General features: G+C 39.3%; 2 protein-coding genes across 4 annotated transcripts; both read left to right on the top strand.

Moving 5' to 3' along the window:
• Positions 1-354: 354 nt before the first annotated feature.
• ddost (dolichyl-diphosphooligosaccharide--protein glycosyltransferase subunit (non-catalytic)) lies at positions 355-7,321 on the top strand. Its single transcript, XM_057826187.1, has 11 exons — positions 355-618; positions 1,707-1,817; positions 1,908-1,994; positions 2,078-2,181; positions 4,133-4,224; positions 5,070-5,163; positions 5,291-5,439; positions 5,524-5,671; positions 6,421-6,541; positions 6,620-6,726; positions 6,832-7,321. Exons 1-11 carry the CDS (start codon positions 396-398, stop codon positions 6,979-6,981), a joined length of 1,386 nt encoding a protein of 461 aa, XP_057682170.1. The 5' UTR covers positions 355-395; the 3' UTR covers positions 6,982-7,321.
• Positions 7,322-9,724: 2,403 nt separating this feature from the next.
• Positions 9,725-26,634, top strand: plekhm2 (pleckstrin homology domain containing, family M (with RUN domain) member 2). Of its 3 annotated transcripts, XM_057826147.1 has the most exons (20): positions 9,725-10,241; positions 11,736-11,842; positions 11,967-12,076; positions 12,146-12,245; positions 12,408-12,495; positions 12,569-12,743; positions 12,994-13,053; positions 14,531-14,795; positions 14,864-15,559; positions 15,640-15,709; positions 15,838-15,928; positions 16,116-16,180; positions 16,523-16,611; positions 16,690-16,822; positions 17,266-17,438; positions 17,577-17,642; positions 17,749-17,908; positions 20,606-20,785; positions 20,882-20,998; positions 21,817-26,634. In XM_057826147.1, exons 1-20 carry the CDS (start codon positions 10,182-10,184, stop codon positions 21,952-21,954), a joined length of 2,943 nt encoding a protein of 980 aa, XP_057682130.1. In that variant the 5' UTR covers positions 9,725-10,181; the 3' UTR covers positions 21,955-26,634. The 3 variants fall into 3 exon arrangements, 2 of the variants coding, with proteins under 2 accessions (XP_057682130.1, XP_057682140.1); XR_009061767.1 differs by lacking the exon at positions 21,817-26,634 and having other exon boundaries at positions 20,592-20,785; XM_057826157.1 differs by lacking the exon at positions 12,994-13,053.
• Positions 26,635-27,167: the final 533 nt, after the last annotated feature.

Genomic DNA, 27,167 nt, shown 5'->3' on the forward strand with positions numbered 1-27,167 from the left:
AAGAAACCCCCTAATAACCCCGTTATATTTAAAAAAAAAAAAAAAAAAAAAAAAAAAAAAGATTGAATTTGATCATAATTTTTCTGGGTAGTTTCAGAAAATTGCCAGGAAGGCATGTGCTGTTTTAGTTTTCAGGTTAATTCATTCAACTTTTAAACATCTATAAAACAGCTCTGTTGCTGAGATATGTCGAAAAGTAGAAAGAAGGGATCAAAATTTCGATTTATTCCATATCAGGTATGACATAGCGGAAGTAGCGTCACGAGAATGCTTTTATCCCATTGGTATACGAAGACTAAAAGGCTCCTCGTTTATCTTTCTGATTGGCTGTTTCGCGGGGTTAGAGCGAAGTGCATGCACTAACGCTGACGTCGACTTCAAGCTAAAAAAGCATAATGGCCGCGCCGTCAGTAGTCATGCAGACGAAAAGGGCTGCTTCTACATTGTTTTCCAAAACGCGTTCATTTAAAAGTAGATTGACATTTTTGGAATTTAGTGTTGTTTTGCTTTCGCTAGCTTCCTTGTTAAAATGTGCTGCGGCCGACGGTAAAACGCTGGTTCTTCTGGACAATCTCAATATTAGAGAGACCCATTCAATCTTCTTCCGCAGTTTGGCAGGTAAGCGTCACACGTCATATTATTGCATTAATTTACGTTTTCAATGTTCCTAGGTAAAGGTGACCGAAATATTTTGGGCTGACTTTGAGCCTTGGTATGTGCTTTATCCTGCGCCAAATGGGTGTTAACATTAGCTTAGCTTTGTTAACGTTCTCATTTTTACGATAATCAAAATGGAATCACTACTCTAATGGCTGCTGTGTTGGCATGCATTCCTTAACCAATAATCACTACATATGTTAAAGAATTAAAATTCGTTCACATGGTGCGCCACTATAAATTTCAGTTAGAAACCGTATGATCGGGCGCGTCTTACTTACGTCACAGCTGTCGCATATTTATTACGTTCAGAATCAACGAAAGTTTGGATTTTTTTGTAATATTGGACATATGAATTATAAATCATTTTTATTGTATATATATTTTTAAAGCTGAGTGTATAGAACAAAATCAATTCAAACTGCACTTGATGTCTTTCATGTTGTGATTGGTGCCTTTTATTAACTTTATTTTTTTCTGAAATGCACAATAGGATATATTTGATTTTTCCAGTAAACATTGGTACATTGTAAGACACTGAGGGCATCCAACATTATCTCTGTTGGCTCTATATATTCAGAGGGCGTTAAAAATGTCGAACATGGGAGTAGGAATTTTATTTATGCCTGTACTATTTTAGCCAATGGAATGTGACATTATTAATACCCACTATACCATGTGCCTGCGCTCCAGTCTATCAGTGAGCATGTGCATGAGTATAACTGATGTCACAAAATGGATGCGCTCATAAGTGCTGTCATTTTTTTGTGTTTAAACATTTTTTCCCTTCTCAGAGGTCTACAAATTTTTACGATTTACATCTGTAAATACTTTGACCAACCATCTTTCATGTGAAAGTCATTTATACCAAGTGTATTTGTGTACTTGCCACTGAAGCCACGTTGGCGAAGGGCAGATCCAGCTGCTAAAAGTCATTTGCATTTAAAGTACTGCATGATTAAACTTAAACTGAGCCAATGCACTTGATTTTTCCTGTATGTGTTTTTCCCGTATTTGTTGTTTATATTGACTTTTCTGCTATTGAACAGATCGTGGCTTTGATCTTACATTCAAGACCGCTGATGATCCTTCGCTTTCACTAATCAAATATGGTCAGCTCCCATACGAGCATCTCATCATCTTTTCACCGTCAGTTGAAGGTATGATATTTACACTTGTCTTTCATCATATGCCAATGTCACATATTGCTGTTCATATTCCAAATTTTTGTCTTCCTTTGTTTTCTGCAGACTTTGGAGGAAGTATCAATGTGGAGACAATTACATCCTTCATTGATGGCGGTGGAAATGTCTTGGTTGCTGCCAGTTCTGATATTGGTCAGTTGACTTCTACCTGGTCTGGATTTGGTAAAATATTCTTTAATTTGTTCAAATGTCATATCCGCCCTTCTGTTAATCAGGTGACCCAATAAGGGAGCTAGGCAGTGAGTGTGGGATTGAGTTTGACGAGGAGAAGACTGCTGTCATTGACCATCACAATTTTGACAAGTCCGATCGTGGAGAGGTAATCAAATTTTACTAAGGCCATGCCACACCTTTGGTACTCACAAATTATCTTACCTAAAGATACACGATAATATCGGTCACCGATAATTATCGGCCGATAATGGCAATTATGACGTCACACAGATAATCCAGATAATTAAAAAATTCAACCGATAATGCAATCCGATAATTATATACTTGATTTTGCCTCCAAATGTGCTCAACCGAAGAATTCAGCACGCCGCCTCCTCAACCCCTCCCCTCTCTGAAGCCCCTGAGGGAGGAGGGGTTGAGGAGGCGGAGTTACAAGACAAGAAGTAGTTGAATATTATGGCGGCTGTTACTAAAAAAACGACGCTCTCGCCATCTGCGAAACATGTACCGTACAAGTTCCACGAGGCAGAAAGAACGCGTCCTCATTCAAAACCACTAACCCAGCAGCCATTTAAAACTGCATCACAAAGAATTTTGGAACATATACGAGGCTGCTGCTAGCAGGAATGCTAAAGCTATTGTAAACACTAAGCTAAACTACAGGGCTTGTGACGATACAGAGTCGGGCTGTTTGGGAATGCAGCCCAAGGCGGGTGGTAAATTCCGACGGAGCCCGCCGCTTTGGCCAGTCCGGCAGGCTGCCGCCGCCTTGCCATAGGCGGGGCGGGCCGAGCCCGGTTCCCCGGTCTCTGGACCTCCGGCGAACACCCCGGTTTCTCGAGCGTTCCCCCACAGCGTGCGAGCAGAGCCAGGACCCGAATACGCCGCGGCGAACCGGCCGGGGCGGGCGGGCGGATTATCCGGTACGAATGTAGCTGCCGCCGAGACGAGACACAGTTTTTTTTTTTTACCTTAATGACACGAGAACCAAAGCCCTGGATAAAACAAATAATGCAGTTTATACGACCACCATTCTTCATGAAAAAGTGATGTCCGGTAAGCAAGCTTATCATGACGGCACAGTGGTTATAAGATAATTTAAACATGGAGAAAACGAAGTCAGCCAGTCAATAATGCATTCAGAATGTGAAATGACGAGCGGTCAGATGACTTTGTAACGCTGCCTTTATTTTCGGCTTAATAAAACTCAGGCACAAAACAACACGCACACGGATGCGAGCGCAAACTCCGTCCAAATAGTACTGCCGTGTAGCAGTTTAGCTGCTGTAACGCAAATGTCGTGAAAGCCGCAAATGTAAACAAAGCGCTGCAGAATGGGTACATGACATCTCGCTCTTTTGAGGTAATCATTTTCACAGTGTGCAACAAAGCATATAACATTAGCAATCACTTTTCAAATTATTTAACTTATTTCTTTGCTCAATTACAGTCACAGTAGATAATCAAATTCTTAAATCAATATTCTGTAGCCACAAATATTATTCAAAATCTTTCCTTCTTCAAGTTTTTTTTTTTTTTTTAGGATTAAGTATAATAATGTATTGCTTAAAACAAGGCTGTTAAGATTATTTTCAGCTAGCTATTTTTCTTCCAAGAAATCTGAGAGAAATACACTTGAAGCGATGGCAGATAATTTCACTTATTGCCAATAGATTTACACTTAAAACTGACTAGTTTTAAGGAGGTGTGTTTTGCAGCGGATTAATGTTATATATGTTAGGAATGGCTTACTTTTAAACGCATTTTTGTGCAACTTAGGTATTTACTCTGTAAGTAATTGTTGCCAAAGGTTTACCATTACACAATGTCAGACAATCTGTCATTATTTAGATGTTTGAATTGACGACTTGTTCATACATTGTGTTGAAAAAAAGAGCAATAAATTATATTTTTGCACAGTAATATTTTCTTTTGTGTATACTTTAAAATTTTACATAAATCTTTTAATAGAATTATCGGCTTGACATTATCGGTTATCGGTTGGAATGAGGAGGAAATTATCGGTTATCGGTATCGGTTGAAAAATGCATTATCGTGCATCACTAATCTTACCCCTCCACCCCCATTGTTTTCAGCACACCCTGATTGTTGCTGACCCAGAGAACCTGCTGAAAGCTCCAACCATTGTTGGCAAAACCAATAAACCAGTCCTGTTTAAGGGTGTTGGGTAAGTAAGATGAACTTCAAAAGAGCTGTCATTTTGGATTTAGACACCATTGGTTGTCATGTCAACATTCCTCTGCTGTACATGGTCCAAAATGAATGTAGACTACCTAAACAGCACATTACATGCAACAAATGATGTGTTCAGTGTTACAAATAAAATAAAAAAATAACTAGGGATGTCACATATTTCTGCACCCGAGTCTGAGTCACCTGATTTTGAGAATCTGCCGATAACGAGCCCCGATCTGACACCGAAAAAAAGTTTTTTTGAACAAAAGCTCCAAACATCTTATTATCGCACTGTGCTGCCTAATTAATATGAATTATTTTTAAACAAGAATAACGTTGAAAAATGCTTATTTTATTAAATGAGTGCGTCCACTCAAATCCACTGACGCTTTGACGCTCACGCTGCTGCGAACAGCCTCTCACTTACACAATGAGTTGCCACAGCACACTACCGCTAGTCTATAACAAGCTAAACAATGAAATATTTGATTGTGGAGCTACCAAGCTTCTCTGGCAAGATCAAAGCTACAAGCCCGTCAGTCTGGTGAAGTATAATTAGCAAAATAACAGTGCACTGCTAAGAAGGAGGGAGGTGCTGTAGGAGCATGAAGCTGAAAAACAGATTTTTAAATATCCGATCCTTTTCACCCGATTCCGATCCTCTGAAAACGTGATTGGATCGGGACAAAATAACCTTAAAAAACATCATTTCAAAGTTTGCATAACACAAATATTTATCAAAACTGCAAACGCTGTTTTTTGTTTTTTAATGCAAGAAATGAAAAGGCTTTAAATGTTGCTGAATGTGACTCACTTAGCATGCCTATGTTCTTTCAGCATGGTGGCAGACCCCGACAACCCTCTTGTTCTTGACATTCTCACAGGATCTTCAACAGCCTACTCCTTTTTTCCCGACAAACCCATTTCCCAGGTAAATACATATTATAATCCCACATTCTGCAGCTGTGTATGTACGTACATCTTGTACAAGGGTTGAACGCTTTCTCACAATTAGATGAGATAAATTGTATAATACCCCCCCCCCCCACTTTTTCTAGTACCCTCATGCTGTGGGGAAAAACACCCTGCTGATTGCTGGCCTACAAGCCAGAAACAACGCCAGAGTGGTTTTCAGTGGTTCACTGGACTTCTTTAGTGATGCCTTCTTCAACGCTGATGTCCAAAAAGCTGCACCGGGATCTCTGTTGTCAGTCCTGTCTTTTTGTTTTGCTCTGGAAAAGTACTCTTACTTTTGAGCCAGACAGTGACATTGTGATGGTGTTCCTTGTAGGTATGAGCAAACGGGTAACCGGGAACTGGCCGAGGCGCTCTCTCGTTGGGTGTTTAAAGAGGCTGGCGTCCTCAGGGTGGGTAAAGTTAGCCATCATCCAGTAGGAGAGAACACTCCCCCAGCAGCGTATACAATCACCGACCTTGTGGTAAGTTTTACGGCAGACTTTATCAAACCAGTAAAGGACACATGGGATAACTTTATCCATATTCAACTAGTTGTATTCCTGGATTATAGAGGACCAAGAATGCCCATATTAAATAATGAAATTTGTCTTTAAAGTGATATTTGAATATTTATTTGTATCAATATTCAACTTTTATTTATGCATTTTAACATTTTTGTCATGTCATGTCACAGCATTATTATTTCATTGTGGCACTCTACTTCCTACTAGTGCAGCATGAAATTGAAAACTGTCATTTGGCCCATCAAACTCAGTAATAAGCCTCATGTTCGTTTCCCGACATGATGCCAATTGCGGAAGTGCTAAGTGAGCCTATTCATGAGTTAATTGATGGAGATTTTAAATGTAGCAGATGTTCCTGCAAACTATAGAGCGATATATTGACATTTTTTTGTAATCTCTGCTCTCTTTGGTCAAGATATTGAACAAAGAATGTATTCAGAGCACCATCCAGCGCTCATCCATGAGTAGGAGTGCACAGCGCACAAGAGCCATGCTTTGTGACTCGCTGATGTTAAACCTGCCTACCTTCGAGTTTAATGGGCCATTGACAGATTATTTCATGCTGCCGTTAGGGGAACAACGGTGCCACAATATAATAAATAAACAGTGGATGTAATAAATAAATAAATGAAAATGTAATTAAATGTTGAAATAATGAAATATTCAAATAAATTGCCATTCAATTAGAAAATTTGTTGCACATGCAGGAGTACAGCATTGTCATCGAGATGCTCTCTGACGGTGACTGGGTTCCTTTTGACGGTGACGATATCCAACTGGAGTTTGTGAGAATTGACCCCTTTGTCAGGACGTACCTCAAGAAAGATGGTATAAAGTCTTTCTTCATTGTTGTTGGTTTCTGCCTTGAATCTAACCATACATAATGGCAATGGAATTCCTTCAAAGGTGGTACATACAGCGTCCAGTTCAAGTTGCCTGACGTTTATGGAGTTTTCCAATTTAAGGTGGACTACAACCGCCTGGGATACACACACCTATACTCCTCCACACAGGTTAGTTCTCTATCCTGTCCTTGTAAACGTCAGGGTAGGAAATAATGTGAGATTATATATCACATTATTTTATATCCCTTACGACCGTCGTTTTTGTTACCACAGGTTTCAGTGCGTCCCCTGCAGCACACCCAGTATGAACGCTTTATCCCATCGGCCTTCCCGTACTACGCCAGCGTCTTCTCTATGATGTCAGGACTCTTCATATTCAGTTTTGTCTTCCTGCACATGAAGGAGAAGGAAAAGTCTGACTAATTCAGAGCTAGCGAAACGGAGATTGGCATAATGGAACTTTAAAAGCCAGTCAAAATTTAATTCATTGTTTGTGGTGGAGGCACACAAGTGGCTGGTGAATGTTTTAATGCTGGTGTGTGGGCTCACTTTTCATTTTTACTTCAAGGCCTGTGAAAACTCAATGTCAAAATTAAATCATTTTCTGTTCTTATGTTGAAGCAACAACAAGAATATAAACTATTGACCCTTGTTTCACATTCAATGTTGTAGCCACATGCACTGAAGAAAAAGATGCAAACTAGTAATTTGAAGTTTTTTTGTTTTTGTTTTTTTTAAATAAACGTTGACATTCCACACGGAACTGTATGACAGTATTGTTTTTATGTGATTTTAATTTTACCAATTAAGTAATGCAAAAATTTACAAATATTGTTAACATTTACAAAAATTGGATTTCAGCTATGATTTCAAAATACTATATGCACTCCTCTCAAAAAGTTAGGCATATTGTTTTTTGAGTAAAATTTCAGGACAACTTGGTGACTATCCCTATTTTGTGAGTCTGGAAGTATACAGTCTTAGAAAGGTTCACGGACTGTTGACAATTGTTAAATTTCAGTTTCCAGGCCATAGGTTTTGCCCTTCAGTGTAGATAGATAGATACTTTATTGATCCCCACAGGGGAAATTCCGGTGTCCTTTAGCAGCACATGGGTTAAATCAGCACATCAGAAAGTACAAAAAAAAGACATAAGACGTAAGTTTTTTTCTAAATTTTAATCAGGCATGTACACATGAACGTGCAAGAACGTGTCTATTACGGAGCTGAAATGTGTTACACCAGTTCCTGAACTCTTGATCCACCCACTAGTAAGCTTGTAAATGAGGTGTTTGTAAAGGAAATATCACAAGCATTATTAAGCTATTAATACAAAAATCTTAATTCAATATAGAAAATAGGAGCTTCAAATGTTGGGAAAAAAGGCGTGTCTAATTTCAACGAACCAGTCAAGTTGCCTCGTTTAACATTTGGTGGCTTACGGTCGTTGAATGATCCGAATCTACAAAGAAGCCGGGGAAAATAAACACGTTGGATACGTAGCCATATTGTGACAATTGACGCATGCACACCTTAAGGCATTTTATTGAAATTTTGTGAAATACAAATAAGTAATTCCTGTTCGTTAAATACACACTATACAGCTTTCCATAACTGAAAGTATTTAAAAAAAAAAAAATATATATATATATATATATATATATATATATATATAATCTACGACGTTCCAGCTCCCTTTATTGGCTAACTTGGAATTTACAGGCAACAATAAGTCCGCAATTAATGTTTATAGATTTAAAAACCAAATTGGAAATAGGATCGATTCGTATGTATATTGTACCTAGAATGTAGCTACTTAATTTCATGGTGATCCGTCCACGAATAACAGAGTAGGAATTTTAAGTCTACAATTTTTGTAATTAATCCGCCGCGAGACACAAAAGTTAATTTGAACGTCTTTTTATTGAACGATATAAAATACTAACAATTCAGTCAAAGCAGTTTATAATAACGACCATAAATATCCACAAAAAACAGACTTATCTATTACCAGAAAACCATTTACATGAAAATATATCAAAAGATTAATAAGTAATCAAGCCACCGTGGCAACCGGGTATGTTGTCCAAGGCCTCAGGACCATAGAGGCCCTTGAATGACCCTTAATTGATTTTACTTTACATTCACAAATTTCTTTTTTATTTAAATCATTGTCTGATTGAATATGTTTTACTCGATATGTGCAGTATATAGCCTATTGGCCACAAAAATTAAAGGAATACTTTGTTCCTTTATTTTTTGTGAGCAGTTTACTTAAAAACTTTAACATAGGAAATATTTCAACGCTGCCACTGACGGCCATAGACGTTCAATCCGTTTGAAGTTCAAACGGATTGGACGTCTACTAGTGATAAAGTCATTCCAATTAACAGCAGAAGCTTGTTTTTCTGTTTATGAGTTGTTTGTAGAATATTCCTGAATGATTTCCTGACCGATGTATCGATAATCGTTGTATCGCCATATCGTCAGATCATCGTTATCGTGAGCTTTGTATCGCAAATCATATCGTATCGTGAGGTACCAAGAGGTTCCCACTCCTACTCTCCATTGAGCGTGGGCTTCCACAAAAACTGGATCTCACTGATGTTATAAATGACTTTGCTGTCAAAATACTATATGTAGGCAAATCACTGTTTAAAGGCCTTAATAACCCCAGGGATGTGTAGGGGGCAGGCACAGGATGTTTAGTTATACTGTTTTGTTGCTTAGCAGGCAGGCATAGCACTCTCAGTTGTATTGTATTGTAGCCTACATGGGACAATAGATGGAAATTGTTTATATTGTGTCACATCACATTATGTTCTGTTAAATTCAACTGTCCATCTCCAATTAAATAATGTGACAATTTACACTGTTATTGCTTGCAAAGCGTTAAAAGTACTGCGTATGTTGTCGTGACAAGCCGGTGGCATGGGTGGGTTGGGGGCCCCTATAATGGTCTCTTGTCCCCGGGCCCCTGTAAGTCTGTTGACAGCCCTGTAAATACAACAACAACAACAATAATAATATATATTTTAAAACTCTCTTTCAGATGATGTAGTTCTGATTTTTTGTTTTAATTTAGCACAAATAGGGAAAATATATATTTTAAAAAATGAGTCAAGTTAGCTTACTTGAAAATTGCCTGGTAAAATGACGTAACGCTTCCTGTGCGTGACCTAGGAAAGGAATACAGTACTACTAGCCCGCAACTAGCTTTGTCGCAGAAAGTTAGCATAAGTTGACCGCCCGTGACTAAAATGTTTACAGCTTTATATAGATAATGTTAAAAAGTGCTTGCGTCAAGATGCGGTTAATGGTTCTCAAGGATTTCTTCTAGTTCCCAGAAATGCCTTCTCTAAAAGTGATTAACTATCGTGGTTTGAAATCATTATTTTTAAGCTCGTCGGGGTGAGTGACCGTAGTTAATGGAGCCCTTCGCCCCTAAATCATAACTTTAAACTTGATGTGTTTCTTGGAGAAATTGCATTGCCGCTGTCAGTAAATTCACGAGCTCCGGCGCCTTTAGCTTTAGCAAAATTAGCAGCTCACTAGCCAGTTGTAGTCAGCTGACAGGCTGACTGAAGTGAGCTGCCGCCGCTGTCAACAGACGAGCACGCGCAATGGATGAACTCAAAGTCAAGGACCGCATTCTGGAAAACATCTCCTTCTCTGTCAAGAAGGTAAAAGTCCGTGGTTGTTTTTGGCAACCAGAAAATGGGCATGATCCCGAGTGGTTTGGCTAATGTCTCCTGTCTTCATTGTCATTTCTATCGGACCAGAATAGCAAGACATCATGTTTTCGTACGATGACCGCATCGAGCCGCTGCGGCATGCAGTATGGGGCGAAACAGGATGTCTGATGCTTGATTGTTCTATCCTTTTATTTGGTTGCCACTCGATCCACTTCAAACGCAGATGACTTATTAAGAATATTGACAGTAACAGAGAACTGTACCACAATGGATAGAATAGTTTTTGAGCAATGAAGGAAGGAAGGCAAGGAAGGAAGTATAATGAAATAGCTGAGGCTGGTGATTCAATGAATGTATGTTAGCTGGACAATGTGTAAACAAAACAAAACAAAAACGCCTTGCTTTAGAAAGCTTGACTTGGCTTTTAACTCAATAGCACAATATGTTCTTACATGTTATGCTTGTGTAATCCTCATTTGGGGTAATGGTAATCAATCTTCAGCTCCGGTGCCCTATTTACTAATGCTGACTTGTTGGCAACATAATCACTGTGAAAGTGAACACAACCTCATGATTGTACTGTGTACTTCATTATTTATGTATATGACTTGTATGTGGGGATTGGATGGAACAATGGCTCCGTGTTGGTTATGGAGACACTTCCACCTTATACACATATTAACTGTAGGGATGTCGCCGATTTCCGATCATGTGATCGGATCGATCAATCATGTCATTTCCAGAGCATCAGAATCGGGTTTTGCGGCGATACACGTACAATCCAATTTAACTTGAATGGCATCGTTCGATTGCTGATTATAAGTTTTTTTTTTTTGCTTCTATAAAACCACTGCTATCCTAATAACCTTTTTACATGGCGAGAATGTCGGTATAGCTTTGTTTAGATCTTATTGGGGGGTGGGGGAATCCCTTTCATTTCCGAGGTATCAAATCAGTACCCAGTATCGACAGATGCTCAAAACCAGATGACTCAGACTCGCATGAAAAAAATGTGATCGGGATATCCCTAATTTACTGTATATTCTTTGATGAAATTACTGCACATGCTACTATCGTTGCATCCTAATTCTGATTACATTAACAAGTCACATTGAGTAAGGTATTCTCTCAGTTTGACTGTAAACCCTGTCAACAATACTCCTGAGTCTGACAGATGGTTTTTCCTTCATTCTGGTCTTCTCTTCCTCATTTCACTTTATCCTAGTTTGTAATATTCTTTAGTTGAACTGGAGCAGTGAGCACAAACATTTGGGATTAGTTACAAAACAACAAATTCAGAGACTGATTAAGCCACAAATGCCTCACTCATTCTCCCATTTCACATTACAGATTATAATACCTTGTGCCTTGTTGTACCACAGTTTACGCCCTTTATTATGATTTTCATTGTCAATCGAGTATTGCTTTATTTTTAATCCAAAATTATTTCGCCAGTATTTGTGACATTTTGTGTTTCTACAGTTGCAGAGTTACTTTGCAGCTTGTGAAGATGAGACCCCAGCCATCCGGAACCACGACCGCGTTCTGCAGCGGCTCTGTGAACACCTGGACCATGCGCTCCTGTACGGGTAAGAAAGTTGTTGCATTTCAATGGAAACGTGAGGGGAATGCTTCTAATGAACCTTGGAAACATCACCGGCTTCCACCAATATTTTCAATAAGCATTTGACTGTGATGTTTTCTCCACTGCAGGCTGCAGGATATCTCCTCAGGCTACTGGGTTCTTGTCCTTCACTTCACAAGGAGAGAGGCTGTCCGCCAGATAGATGAGCTTCAGAACATAGCAACAAACCTCGGTCGAAGTGAGTCTTATTTGCATTCTCACACAAAGGCGTGCATTCAACTAACATTGAACGTGACTGTGTTACCAGGTCGGGCATGGTTATACCTGGCGTTGAGCGAGAGCTCTTTGGAAAGCTACCTACGCCTCTTCCAGGAGAACCAAGTACTACTACAGAAATATTACTTCAAGTAAGTCATGTAACCCTTGAGGAGTCCAAGAGACAGTAAGTGCCATATTCTTTTTCAAGCCGTTTTGGTGCTATATTGAGTGGCTCAGTGCTGTTGTTCAACAACATTCATGTTTAAAACATTTTAGAATAGTCATCAATCAGTATTTCTTTGTTATTTTAGGAATGCATTGGTCTGCAGTCATGACCACCTGACGCTGTTCCTCACACTGATGGCCGGATTGGAATTCATTCGTTTTGATCTGGAGCTGGTTCGCATTACTTTCTCGCGTTCCTTTCCAAATGAACATGTCATGCGTCTCTAAGTTGTTACAATGCTTGCAGGATGTGCCCTATTTGGACGTGGCCGCTTACATGCCGGAATACTACAAACCGCACAACCTGTTGGACTTTGAAGAAAGGCTGCCAAGCTCTGACAGTTTGTCCCTGCACTCCTTCACCTCTCTGACCTCCACCAACCTGGAGTGGGATGACAGTGCCATCGCCCCCTCTAGTGAAGGTGAGCTGCACACTAACACTATGCGTATATTCATGTCAGTGTAATGTGGGTCACCACTTGGGATGTAGGAGCAACTAAAAAGAAAGCATCATCCATTGGTACATCACTGTTCACAATGTTTTGCAGTTTAAGGTCCCATTTTTCTATGTGCTCTCCTCCACTGATTCATATTTTTGCATGCCATGATTCAAATTATTTTCAAATTGTCTAAGCCTCTTTCTAATGTTTCATGTTATCCCTCCTTTTTTAGATTATGATTTTGGTGACATCTTCCCCGTGTTGCAGGCAATGCCAAGTGCAGACTGGGAAGGTGGGACATTGGTTAAACCTTCCCTTGCTGTCTGCAATTTCCTTTTTTATTCTTTTTTAATGTACGGTGTGTACACAACTAGCCGTTATGTGAGGGAATGTGTGTTTCATACTGTGTAAAAACAACATGAGACATATTTAAGTAGTATCCCAGGTATGTAGTCTGAATCTATTTGATCACCAGAAAAGTCTCACTATCAAGCCTTAGGGTAAATACAGCAACTCCTTTGATAACTATTGCAAGATTGCACGATATTTAGACTGTAATTACGGCCATATCTCAATGCAGTCTTTATATTTTTCAATATGTTGAACATGTTAAAGTCATAAAATGAGGGCTCTTTGACCAACTATAACAAATGTTCCAAATTATACTATTTCTTTGTAAAATATGAAATTAGGTCTCCAACAACTTTCTTAAACTTTGATAATTTTATTACTCGATTCATAGCTTGTATTCAGGATAACAAAAATGTACTTACTTGTGTTTTTTTTTTTAATTATCCTATGCATTAAACTGCTTGCTTTATTGTTCCTATGTTGTTGTTGTTTTATGCATGAACCTCATGCGCTACGCTAATGCTCCCTTTTCTTTAGCACGGTGAGATGAATGTGGTTTTTGTCATCGTTATCGTTCTTCTCTGTCAACTGCACGCGTTTTGGTGTGTGATATATGTGACACTGGCCTACAATCTGAGCAGAGGTAGTAATAAACCTTCTCGACTGAGTATCTTCATTCAGATCCCATGTTTATCTGGAACCTACTGTATCTCGGCTACAAAGGCGAGGTAGCCACCCAAATGACTGAGTACATGTTAAGGAACAACCATTCACAGTTCTGGATTTAGAGTCTCTATTCTTTAATGAATATAACGTCAGTTTTTCAGGATGGTGAACGAAACTATAATCCCCTGAAAGAAATGCAAACTCTACATAGGAAAACAGGGCTAAGATTCAAGCCCTCAAATCTCAGAACTGTGAAATAGACAGGAAAAAACACTTTTCACTGTTCTGACAAGCAATTTCCACCTATTATTAAAGACTGTATGCTGGTGATCTGCCTTCCTTAAAATCACTTTTGTCACTAAGTGATTTTTTTCCTCTCAGTAAAATTATCCTCAGACTATGCCTGTGTCACTGCTTCCTGTCTAACTACTTGTTATCGTCCTATGATTGTCCTATATGTTTTTGGACCCTTCTGGCGAACATCAAGGATTCCGCAAGCTCTAACTCCTGTTCATTTGTTGTGTCCGATGGGGATGTAGAAATAAACGTGTCTTCAGAAATGACATTGGCGCATCTGAAAGTTGATATATTTAAGAAAGGCTCTTCCAAACAGCTAAATACAAAAAAGGCATAGTTTAAGCTCACTGTTGACAAAATGTGTATTTCTACAACTCCAAAACCAAATGAACCAAATGAAAGATTTTTCTTGTATAAACTCATTCATTGCCTTGTTGACTTTTTTCCCCTAAAAGAAGGCGACTTGACTGACCAGGCCAGCTGTCCGAGATCCAGTGGCTCTGATCCTTTGACTGTCATCAGCGACTCGGTGGCCTTATCTTCCGGCAATGTCAAGGCGAAGGTGGGCGCTCGTCTATCGCCGCCCAGGCACAACCCGTTCAATCAAGACTCTGATGCCAACACCTCAGCTGACGTCACGCCGGTTCACATGGCCGCCTTTCACATTGGCAGCACTGGAGATGACATAGAGAGCACCAACAACGAACTGGAAGTCATTCGGTAAAGTAGATTCCTGGCTTCACTTGACTGTGTGTAAGAATAAACATCTTATCCCTTTCGACATCCAGGATGGCAAGACGGAGGAAAGCGAGCAAGAAACGACGAGGGAAGAGCTCCACTGATTCCATCAGCTGCAATCACGATTCATTATCATCTGAGCACATAGAAACGGACAGCATCTTCAACCATTCAGAAGATCAGGATTCTTTCAACTGCACTGTAATCCACCTGGATGGGGCGCGAGCAGAGGTGGCAGCGGAACACGATGATGATGGTGATGATGCCTTCCTGAGGCTTCCTGAAATGTTAGATACCTCCATGGATAGCGTTGGCCAACCTCTCCGCGATGTTATGGACAGACTTAATGGGGAGACCCGGGAACAGCCCAAGTCTGAGCAGAGACTATCAAGTGCGGAGGGACCCGAGCCTCCAGTGCAGCAGCCCTTTCCAGAGGACTCTGAGGCCAAGCCTCCTGACCCAGACTCAAGCCCAGAGCTCCAACAGGCCGCCCAAAACCTACTCTTCCTTACCACCGACGGTCCAGAAGCTGCTGCCCCAGGTAGTGGGAACCATGACCCTACAGAGCATCGCCAGTCACAGATACTTTCAGGTGGCCATGAAGATCAAAGAGAGGCAGAAACGAATGCAGGACGGGAACAAGATGTAAAGAAAGGAGAGGGATATGATACGGACAAGTGTGAAATTACATCTGTACGAGATGAGAATCTCAGTCCAAGTGAAAGTTCTCATCCTGCAGAATTTAAGTAAGGACACAATATGTTATTTGTGCGTTGTTTAAATATGCGTAATGTAGTTCATATTCACAGCTGATGTTTTTTTTAAGGGTGGACAACAACCATTTACTGCTTCTCATGATCCATGTATTCAGGGAAAATGAGGAGCAACTTTTCAGGGTGAACACTGTTCCGCTATATTCCTCATTAGGATTGACATCCATTGTGGTGTTAATCAAAGATTACCACTAACTGCAGTGTCTTTATGATGCAGTTCATTGTATAAACCTTTCATATTTTCTTTTTAGATGGTGAGGATGAGCACAGGCCATATGGAAGGTGATCTGCAACCTCTTTATCTGCTGCTGACTGACTGTTACATCTACCTACTGAGGAAAGGTCAGTGGATGGGCAAGGAAATGTTTTCACTCAGTGGATGGGCAAGGAAATGTTTTCACTCAATTCCAGTACTCCGATAGCCTACTGTGTTAATGAAAGTACTAACAGGCTTACCACAAAGGCATTCTACATAATAACTTTTGCTGTTGTGCCTTTAAGATGTGAAATTTTGCATGACTCTGCACAGGTGCAGCAGAGAAGCCTTACACAGTGGAAGACGCTGTTTCTTACAATGAACTTGACTATCTCTCAGTAAGATATTTCCTCTGCCTTTTTCTGTACATGTGCTCACTAGTTATGGCCTCACAATCCCACCTACAAAAGGCAAAACTGTCTTTTCACTGTACAGTTGCTGCATTATTTGAATTTGAAATCAAAATCTCCTTTTATGAGATGGTGCGCAAACTTGATCACTGTTATTTTTACATCCCCTCTGTAAAAGATTTAAGATACAAGTTCCAGGGTACATAAATGGTGGAATCATTTTAAAATCTCCCTGACGTTTAAGCATAGTTGTGTAGGCTTTTTACATTCAAGTCTGGATTTAATTACAGTGTGTAGTGTTAGTCTTTTTGAAAGTTGTCATGTTTTCAGGTGGGCCTTGATCAACAGACAGTGAGCATAATTTGCACAAATAGAAGAAGGAAGTTCCTGTTTGACACAGCTGATGCCTCCTTGACCTTGTGAGTTTGGATTGGCATGTACTCATGTCCCTGTAGGATGCAAACCGCTCACGAAAATCTCATCAACTTTGCTTCCAGATGGTTCTTGTCCATTCTTAAGACGGCCATGGTGAAGGGTTGTCGCGAGCCCCCTTATCCTCCTATCTTGACCGATGCTACGATGGAAAAACTCGCTCTCACCAAGTTTGTCTCGCAGGAATCTCACTGTGAGGTAAAGCATTGATAAAAATGGGCATTGGGCCCTTGTTAATAAACAGGGTTTCTCAACCTCTATTTATCCAAGGTGACTGTGCACCAGCAAACAAAAATGGCTCAAAAAAGTATGGTTTCTGAAATAAGGATCTCAATTTACTCAAGGTTGAACCCCCGTCAGTGTGAAATTTGATCCTTTTTAAATACAGTAGCAGTAGCTTACTATTGCACTGTCCAGTATTCTGTTGAATGAAGAGTAAAAAGTAGGATTTAGGCCAATAGGTTTGCTGTACATTCTGTTATTTAGTTGAAGGCCATTTACTTATACTGCCTATCACTACATGTTACTGGTACAGCTAGAGGAATAAAAGTACATTATTTGTAGCAAATACTGTAAATGTGAGCAATTACGTGAATTGGCAAGGCACAGTGATTGGTAATTTTTCTTCTGTGTATCTTCAGGTTTCTGAAGTTTCTATACATCTGTATTCACTGGTCCACTGGGAAGATCCTATGGATGCATCCATTCCGAACCTAAAATCACCTTCCAGTGCAAAGGAAGGTCTGCTGCAGTACCGGGCTGGCTCCACATACCTGGGAAAAGAGCTATGGAAAAGCTGCTACCTCGTCCTCAGGTGCGAGGATTGGATCACTCTTTGTGTACATGCTTTTCATGGAAATATTTTTACATAAAAATAATTGGTTTGCCATTCGAACAACTGAGATCAATTTAATATTCTATTCTCCTTTTCTTCTTTATTTTCTCTTTGTAGCAATGGAATACTATACCTTTATGCTGAAAGGACTGATGTGACGCCTCTGCTATCAGTTACTATGGGGTAATCCTTTAAAAAATGAATAAGTAAAATACACTACTGCAAAGGTCGGCAGGGGAAGTTATGCCAGCTCACTGTGGATTTGTCCCCCAAATTTTTTTAATGTCAGGGGAGAATACTGTGGAGGATGCCGTCGTTCCAATGGCACAGAACGTCCGCATGCCTTTCAAGTCATTCTGACAGAGCGCCCCCCACTGGAGCTCAGTGCTAACAATGAACAGGACATGGCTGACTGGATGCTGCTGCTCTGCCAGTCTGTTTCCAAAGGAGTAAGGAGATACATTTTTTTACTCAACCAAACGATTTGTACAGTTATGATATCGATTCCTTAGTTTTATCAATTCAACTCACACCCATTTGCTTCAAATAACGCATTGGCTGTAATAAACTGCAAGAAAAACGAATTGTTATTACATTGACCACATAGTAATTTAAGCATATTAAAATTTACAACACTCAAACTAAGGAAATAGATCAATAACATTCCTGTCACTGCAAATGCTTTAATGCTGTTTAATAAATCATCTCACTGGTTGACACTGACTGTGATAGATGTCCAGTCGATTTTGACTAGGAGGGATGACAGCAATCGAATGATCGCTGCTAGGCACTCCCAGTCAAAAGCGATTGGATATACATTATCGTCAAGACTACAGAAACATGATCATTAAATGCCAGCCATCTCCATTGAACTGAATATGACATCTATCGGTGTCAATGGCAGCCAATTAGGTAAACATTGTCACCTTCCCCAAAATTGATTTAAAATATTATACAGCACAGTATATTCATGTCTCTCCACATTTAATTCGTCAAACTAATCAAACTAGTTCAGTATGAAAAAGCAAATTTTGTCTTTGAGGATAATTTTCAATTTTCCCACCAGGTGGTGCTACCGTTTTCCCATTTAAAGCTGCGGCTGAATTTTTCAGTAATTCAATTGGCAAAAAAACACCTACCATGATTTGCCGTCACGTGGAAAATGTTGTGTTATTGTCATCTTCATGACGAAATATTTTAAGACCGATAACTGATAACTGTTAAGATGGCAAAAACCTTCAGTAAAGACTGATAAGGGTAAAACTGGAAAGCGCCCCCACCCTTTTTTTTTTTTTTTTTTTTTTTAGAAGAAAGCAGTGTTTTAAGATATGTGCAAACTTTATCCAATATTATTTAAGGCTTTAGGGATCATAGTTTGTGGTGTACTTAAGGTCCCACTGTAGTTTACTTTAGCTACAGTTGTGGTCAAAAGTTTACATACACTTGTGAAGAACATAATGTCATGGCTCTCTTGAGTTTCCAGTTATTTCTACAACTGATTTTTCTCTGATAAAGTGATTGGAACAGATACTTCTTTGTCACAAAAAACATTCATGAAGTTTGGTTCTTTTATGACTTTATTATGGGTGAACAGAAAAAAGTGATCAAATCTGCTGGGTCAAAAATATACATACAGCAGCGCTAATATTTGGTAACATGTCCCTTGGCCATTTTCACTTCAATTAGGCACTTTTGGTAGCCATCCACAAGCTTCTGGCAAGCTTCTGGTTGAATCTTTGACCACTCCTCTTGACAGAATTGGTGCAGTTCAGTTAAATTTGATGGCTTTCTGACATGGACTTGTTTCTTCAGCATTGTCCACAAGTTCTCAATGGGGTTTAAGTCAGGACTTTGGGAAGGCCATTCGAAAACCTTAATTCTGGCCTGATTTAGCCATTCCATTACCACTTTTGATGTGTGTTTGGGGTCATTGTCCTGTTGGAACACCCAACTGCGCCCAAGACCCAATCTTCGGGCTGATGACGTTAGGTTATCTTGAAGAATTTGAAGGTAATCCTCCTGCTTCATTATCCCATTTACTCTCTGTAAAGCACCAGTTCCATTGGCAGCAAAACAGCCCCATAGCATAATACTACCACCACCGTGCTTGACAATAGGCATGGTGTACTTGGGGTTAAAGGCCTCACCTTTTCTCCTCCAAACATATTGCTGGGCATTGTGGCCAAACAGCTGGATTTTTGTTTCGTCTGACCACAGAACTTTCCTCCAGAAGGTCTTATCTTTGTCCATGTGATCAGCAGCAAACTTCAGTCGAGCCTTAGGGTGCCGCTTTTGGAGCAAGGGCTTCCTTCTTGCACGGCAGCCTCTCAGTCCATGGAGATGCAAAACACGCTTGACTGTGGACACTGACACCTGTGTTCCATCAGCTTCTAATTCTTGGCAGATCTGCTTTTTGGTGATTCTCGGTTGAATCTTCACCCTCCTGACCAATTTTCTCTCAGCAGCAGGTGATAGCTTGCGTTTTCTTCCTGATCGTGGCAGTGACAAAACAGTGCCATGCACTTTAAACGTACGAACAATTGTTTGCATTGTTGCTCTTGGGACCTGCAGCTGCTTTGAAATGGCTCCAAGTGACTTTCCTGGCTTGTTCAAGTCAATGATTCGCTTTTTCAGATCCATGTATGTATATTTTTGACCCAGCAGATTTGATCACTTTTTCTGTTAACCCATAATAAAGTCATAAAAGAACCAAACTTCATGAATTTTTTTTGTGACAAAGAAGTATCTCTTCCAATCACTCAATCGGAGAAAAATCAGAGTTGTAGAAATAACTGGAAACTCAAGAGAGCCATGACATTATGTTCTTCACAAGTGGATGTAAACTTTTGACCACAACTGTATCTTACAAACTGTCATCCTAACACATTTTATCGTTTCCAAATTCATTGTACGTGAATGTGAAGCAAATAATTTTCACTCATAACCCAGGTTAAACTACAGTGTTTCCAAGTCGATAAAGATTTAGCACTACAACATTGTTCCATGGAGCATCTCTGGTGTTTTTCTACAAATATCTGAAAACCATGGAAAAACAAAAAAAGATGACTTGTTGAATAGCGAGTATAGGTGTGCGTTCACAGTGCTCGAGTCCTATGAAGCTTTATCTTTTAGTTGCTGTCATCCAGGTCATCCCCCAAGGTGCAGCCCCTACCACGTGCATCCCATGTTGCTTGGTTGTGACGAACAGCAAGCTGCTGACTTGTCATCAGGATTGCCAGACCAGCTTTTTCCGCTCGTTGGGCAGTGCCGACATTTGTGATGTGAAGGCTGTCAGCCTAGAGGTTGACATGGAGTACTGTGTCATTGTGAGTGAACTAATGTGGTGCATCAAATGCATTTGAACATGTCCTCTGTTGGTTTTCATTCAGCGATTCACATTTTCTTGCATGTTTTACTGGCAGGAGTTTGCTGCGGATCGTGACCACTTCCTCCCCCCATGGGTCTTGTACTTCAGTGGGTGTGAGGAGAGAGACAGACTGCTGGAAGTGTTGGACAGCGTGTGGCGAAATGTCTTCCAGGTACGAGTCTGTGTGTGGGTGTGTACCGTATTGGCCCGAATATAAGACGGCCCTGATTATGAGACGACCCCCTCTTTTTCAAGACTTAAGTTTGAAAAAAGACTTTTTGAACACCAAAATAATTTTTATACAGAAAATAATTACAGTACATCGGAAACAAATGATTATAACAATATATTTGAGAGAAAAAGCATGTTATTTTGCCTCATTCAAATCTTAATATGAACATTTTAATATGTAAACTAAAGTGCAATCACATTCGTAAATGAATGGCTTCTGGTTTTTGAAATGTAAATAAACCAATCTATTGTGATAAAACAACAAAATTGCAATAACTGCATTAACCATAAAAGTGAAGTATAACTGTAGCTGTTGTCTTGAAACAAATCTGAATAAGGAAAAACATTGCAATAAAATAATGCAAACTGGTTAGACTAAAAAGAGTAGCTGAGATCTGTCATGACAGAACATCGCTTCAATGATATCAGGCGCCATCTAACGTTGTGAATGGGGAGAGTAGCTGAGATCTGTCATGACAGAACATCGCTTCAATGATATCTGGCGCCACCTAGCGTCGTGAATGGGTATAATGTCTAGACCGCGAATATAAGACGACCCCCTCTTTTTCAGTACTATTTCAATGCAAAAAACACAGTCTTATATTCGGGCCAATATGGTATTTACACAGTATCACCTGTGTATGCATATATATATGTTTACATATATAGTACAACTTTTTCATTAGTCTGCATTTAGGAGGACACAGTGTTGCCGTGTGTGTTACATCCTCATACACGGAGATACTCTTGTGTCCACAGGTGGCGCTCCCCCACAGAGCTGTGTGTGAGCCATCAGTTAAGAAGCGCTGCAGCGAAGGCCTCGCTTTAATGAAGAGCGCATGGCAGCGAGCAGACAGTTTGGCTCGAGGCCGAGCTCAGCGGGAACCTTGGTGCTGACACACACAAATACGTATGCACACTATTACCAGTAATTGGTTAGCACACTTGTATAAAGACAATGGCCTGTTACCAGTGCAGCCAGATGGAAATATTTCAAATGAGCGCTTGAGAGCTCATGCATGTTTCACATGTGCTTTGCAGTCATGCACTAGAAATGGATGAAAAAACACAAAAGTGCAGTCTGATACCTGCCAATAGTCACTGATTCATTTTTAGAAGATGCTTTATCTCTTGCGTATCAACACCTATGTTGTGCCTCAGTATTATACATTACTCACCAAAAGTGCAGATGTTCGGGTTTTAAATGAAAGCTGAAGGGCCGTTCAGCAGATGACTGTCAGTTGTACAAATTATATTGGACAACAGTATGGTGTGAATTAAAAGTTTTGAAAAGGTCGTATTAATATCACCTGTAAATGTTAAAGTGCTTTAAATTGCTCTAACTTTTATGAGTAGTGTATATTAAGGCACATCTCAATAAAAGTTAAATTTATTTGTAGTTCAGTTCAAAAAGTTAAAGGGGAATTAAGACCAATATGTCAAAATTTAGCCGGCACCATGACGGAGTGGTTAGCATGTCTGCCTCACAGTTCTGAGATCATTGGTTAAATCCGGCCTTCCTCCGTGGAGTTTTGATGTTCTCCCCGTGCCTGCATTGCTTTGCTCCGGGGACTCCGGTTTCCTCCCACATCCCCCAAAAATGCGTGTGTTAGGCTGATTGACCACTCCATATTGTCCATAGGTGTGAGTGAGTGGTTGTTTGTCTCATTGTGTGATTGGCGGGCAACCAATTCAGGGTGTACCCTGCCTACAACTAGTCGTTAGCTGGGATAGGTTCCAGCACCTCCGCGACGCTCGTGAGGATAAGCGGCACAGACAAGGAATGAATGAATGTCAAAACATTATATTTTAGATGAACATATCTTCTTGATTAAATTCTGTTTACGTTGTGTAATACATTTTTTTGTTGTAAAAAATGTTTGAAACCTTGCTTCTGCATTTGATTTGTCTCATTTCTAAGTCTTTATACTCTCATGAGAGTACAAACTTCTTATGCAGCTTTGTTTACAAAGAAGAACAAACAGAATTAGCAAGTATTTGGAATCAAATCATTTTCACCAAAATTACTATTCCATAGGACTTTTTAAGATTATGTTTGGGATACAAAACGATACAGAACATCGCATCATTGAAGTTCGTATTACACTTGCATTGCTCTGATTGATGTAATATTTCCCAAAACATTCCTCCGCCACAAAATCTCGTTTCATTGATAATTTAATACTCTGTTACTTAAGTAGCAAAAGTCGTGCTCAACTTTTGCAAAGTATTCTTGTTAAATTGGGTTTAATTCCCCTTTGAAGTTAAATAAAACATATACACTCACTATACATAGGTAATCCTGATCTATAATGTTCATGAATGAAACTTGAAGCGAATGAAAATTGAATCTCAAGAAAATTTTCATTCTGCCAAGTACTTGTATTTTTCAGTTTCTTAAAGAGGCCACAAACCTAAATCCTTTTCACTTTTTGAAATGAACTATGACATATATTAACTTTTTGACAATATTTGAATTTATTAAAATGAGGCGTATGAAGGTGAAGGCTATATACTTTGTGTGTACTGATGACGAAAGCCCTTATGCTGCACTTAACATGAGTAGATGCTTCAATTCCGACTTGCACATTGTTTTCAAAACATGAAGCATTTTGCAGGTAATTAGATTGCTGCTTCTACCATTTTGAGTCAGATTTGGCTTAATCCGGTAAAATGAAATGATGATATGATCTACTTGCTTTTCAGTTTTTTTCCCAGCATAACCCAAACCACCATTGTGCTTTTATCTTGTAGCATTTGTTTTATTGCCATTAGAAAAACACTGTGGTCAACACAGAAAATGGTAACCATTGCATGTAGTGGACATAAAAGAGTACACAAATACCTATACAACTGACCGTTTTTTGTGCGGAAAAACAATCCACACTCAATATTTCACTTACACAAGCCATCATGTCGAGTGCTTTAAATCTTTTCCAAGTGCCACTTGATCGCCTTTGCTGCCCTTTTACAAACTATTCTAATCTCAGGTGAAAAAGGTACTAAAAATCCAAAAATCACTTTTTTTTTCTTGATTGCTGCTCTTTCAATTGTATTCTTTTAATCTTCATCTTGTTACGTGGCACACTAAAGTTGTTTGTATGTACAGAAGGAGCAAAAAGGTCATGTATGATAATATGAAGATTGGCCTCTCGTGTAATTAATAAGATGTACTGTATATGCGTTAAAGGCACCTAAATGTGCTTTATTTTCATCACATGAACACCAAGCAGCCGCAACACTATTAACATATGTAGTTAGCAGTAATTTACAACTACTAAAAGCTGTCACTAATATTTGCTGCACAAGAGACAAACGTAGTAGGGACAGCTCTCTGTAGGATGCGGTATAGTTGTACAAGCACAATATAAAGACACTGTATTGTTACCTCAATTCGTCTCAAAAAGAATTTGTAAAAAGTGAATTTATCATTTGTAAAGTTGTGGCTGTTCAGTTTAGATACCTAAAATCTCTACAGCAAAATTCTCAAAGTTAGGGATGTTGTTTTGATTGACTAGGACTATTGAGACAGAAATTAATGTCATAGAGAAATAGAGGTGTGTAAAGGTGGGAAATATGCCTACAATAAGGTGAACATTGCTGGTCAATGATGGATGACAGTTCAATCTTTTTTTGTTTGGTGGTTTGTTTTAAATTAAAATATTCTGCTCCAGGTACAATGTTTTTAATTTTTCAAGCTCTATTTTTTGGGATGTAAATAGAGCACTAATGAAATCGTACATGCCTGCTTTTTTAATGTATTTAATATCATACACGCTGTGCTGACGATAAGAAAATAACGTTATGGAAGAATAAAATGACAGAAGAAAGTTGTGTGTAAATAATTTGCATTACAAATATCACAAGAAAGGTATTTTCTCATGTTTGGACAAACCACGTGATTTTAATGCGACATGAGACATACATTTTTGTTTTAAGACAGGATAAAGACTTCATGCAAATATGCGAGTATTTTTTCCCCCTATTTTACTACTTGTTTCTGTTCCAATACATGCAGGGCTATAAGACTGTGACACTGTTTTTTGTTAGAATAAGCGTGGCAGACTTTACTAAGGCAAAGTTATGTGGTTGTTTCAACATATAACAAGTAAAATTCTCCCTTTTTGGTTAGACAGTAAACTTCACCTGGGTGTGAAAATAAACAACTGGAAATCATTTTTTGGAAGAATTGCTCATTGCCAAACTTCCGTTTGTCGTGAGTTGAGTTCACAGTCCGCACAGTGCTTCAATCTTAAATTGTTGTTTTCAAACCAAAGCAAAATCCCAAAACGCTCATACATTATTTAAGTTGGGTTACATGCATCTCAAAGCACCATGTACACCGGTACTTTTTTTTGCCGACATTTTTGTTATTTTTACTTGGACAAGCATATAATGATAATTGAGAACAATCACTATCAGTGAGGAAAGAGAATGTTTGGATCCATTGACATGTGTTTTAAGTTTAGCACAGTGGTTTACTGTGTTTAGGGTTAGCATTCCTGGTTCAAAGATGCGGAAAAGCCTGCTTCATTTGTTTTGACAGTGAGCAACAGTTTGAAAAAGTGCTGCCGACAACTAAAAGCAACTGTTTGCCCCTTCCTGTCATATCTGGGGACGCACAGGTGAAGCATAAGGTAGCGTGGCCAGACGTGCCACAATTGGTCTTTTGAAACAATCAGGTTGACCAGCTCATCTGCGTTAAAGGTTAAAAAAAGACGGGAAATTGTTTTCTGTAAAACAGGACTACTAAACAGAGATTTTATTAAAAGCCTAATAGAACATAAGAACTGAATTTGGTCATTTACCAGAGGCACTTTAGTGTCAGCTATGTACCGACTTCCGTTTCTTCCATCAATTTAGATGTGCTTGTTTTTCTTAGAGTGACTTGTTAACTAGAAGAGCCGGTTACCAGTTTCAAGGTATTCCGTGGTATGAAAATGTCAAGGTTTCAAAACCGCAAAAAATTTTCCCTATGGTATTAACTATTTTTTATGTCCCAAAAATGCATGGAGAAATCTCTCGCTTGCATCTGCAAGGCTCAACTCTCCCCCACATGTTGTTGCTCAGTGTCAGTGAGTCAGGAGGAGGTGAAACTCCTTTACCCCCCCCCCCCCCCCCCCAATCGAAGAAAACGAAATAGCTGGTATGGGAATACCTCAGCTACAGGAAAGTTATAGACGGCTGCGGCTTAGAGGGGGAGGGCCAACTGACATGTAAAACATGTTGGAGGAGGGTGGCTACTGTGGAGGCAATACCTCCAATATGATTTTGCATTTATACAAGATTAAAGGTTAGTAAACACAGTCATGAATGTTTCCCTCCATCTACGAGAGTTCACTTTAGCGTGTTTAGTGTGTCTGGCGGTGGTAAAACGTAGTGTTTTTTTTTTCCTCTTTGGCAAATGTCTGTTGAGAAAGTGAGTGAGTGTATAAAATAAACATGATACGAGTCATACGTGCTTTTTCTGGAAAATCAATTATTTTTGTTCTGATGGCAATAATGTTGAGCTGTGACTGTGGGTTTAGGCTGAACACCACAACGTCCCAAGTTATCGGAGGGGGTGCACACTTTTGCAACAATATTATTTCAGGGTTTTAAAAAAAAGTATTTTTACTCTCAGAAAAATATTTTTGAATCAAGGTTTTACATCAAAAATGAACTGCTTTCAGTAAAAATAAAATGCTAAGCTTTTATGCTGTTTTTTTAAATGTATTTTTTGTTTGTAAATTTTTTCATGATCACCATTTTTGGTCAGTGTGTGAAGCTGTGACATCAGATTCGAATCTGCAGCGTGGCAGAACATTGCCCCAACTGTGACTACAAGAGGCGATGAAATCCAAATCAAGCGTACTCCAAGTTCCGTTACCATTTCTTCCTTATAATACATCATATAAAAATGTGTAATTGTGCATAAAGCAAGTTTTATTCACCTAATAATTGACATTAATGTGATCACGAATGGAATGTGTTCTTTGATCAAAAACAAATGTGCTGATTGGCCAAAGGTTGGCCCAAATTATGTTTGTTAACTAAAATTGATTGCTATTTCCCAAGTACCCCTATGTTCTATGTGCCACAAAAAAAATTGAATCGGAATTTTGCAAATT

This window comes from Corythoichthys intestinalis, chromosome 2 (genome assembly GCF_030265065.1).
Source record: "Corythoichthys intestinalis isolate RoL2023-P3 chromosome 2, ASM3026506v1, whole genome shotgun sequence".
Taxonomy (NCBI): domain Eukaryota; kingdom Metazoa; phylum Chordata; class Actinopteri; order Syngnathiformes; family Syngnathidae; genus Corythoichthys; species Corythoichthys intestinalis.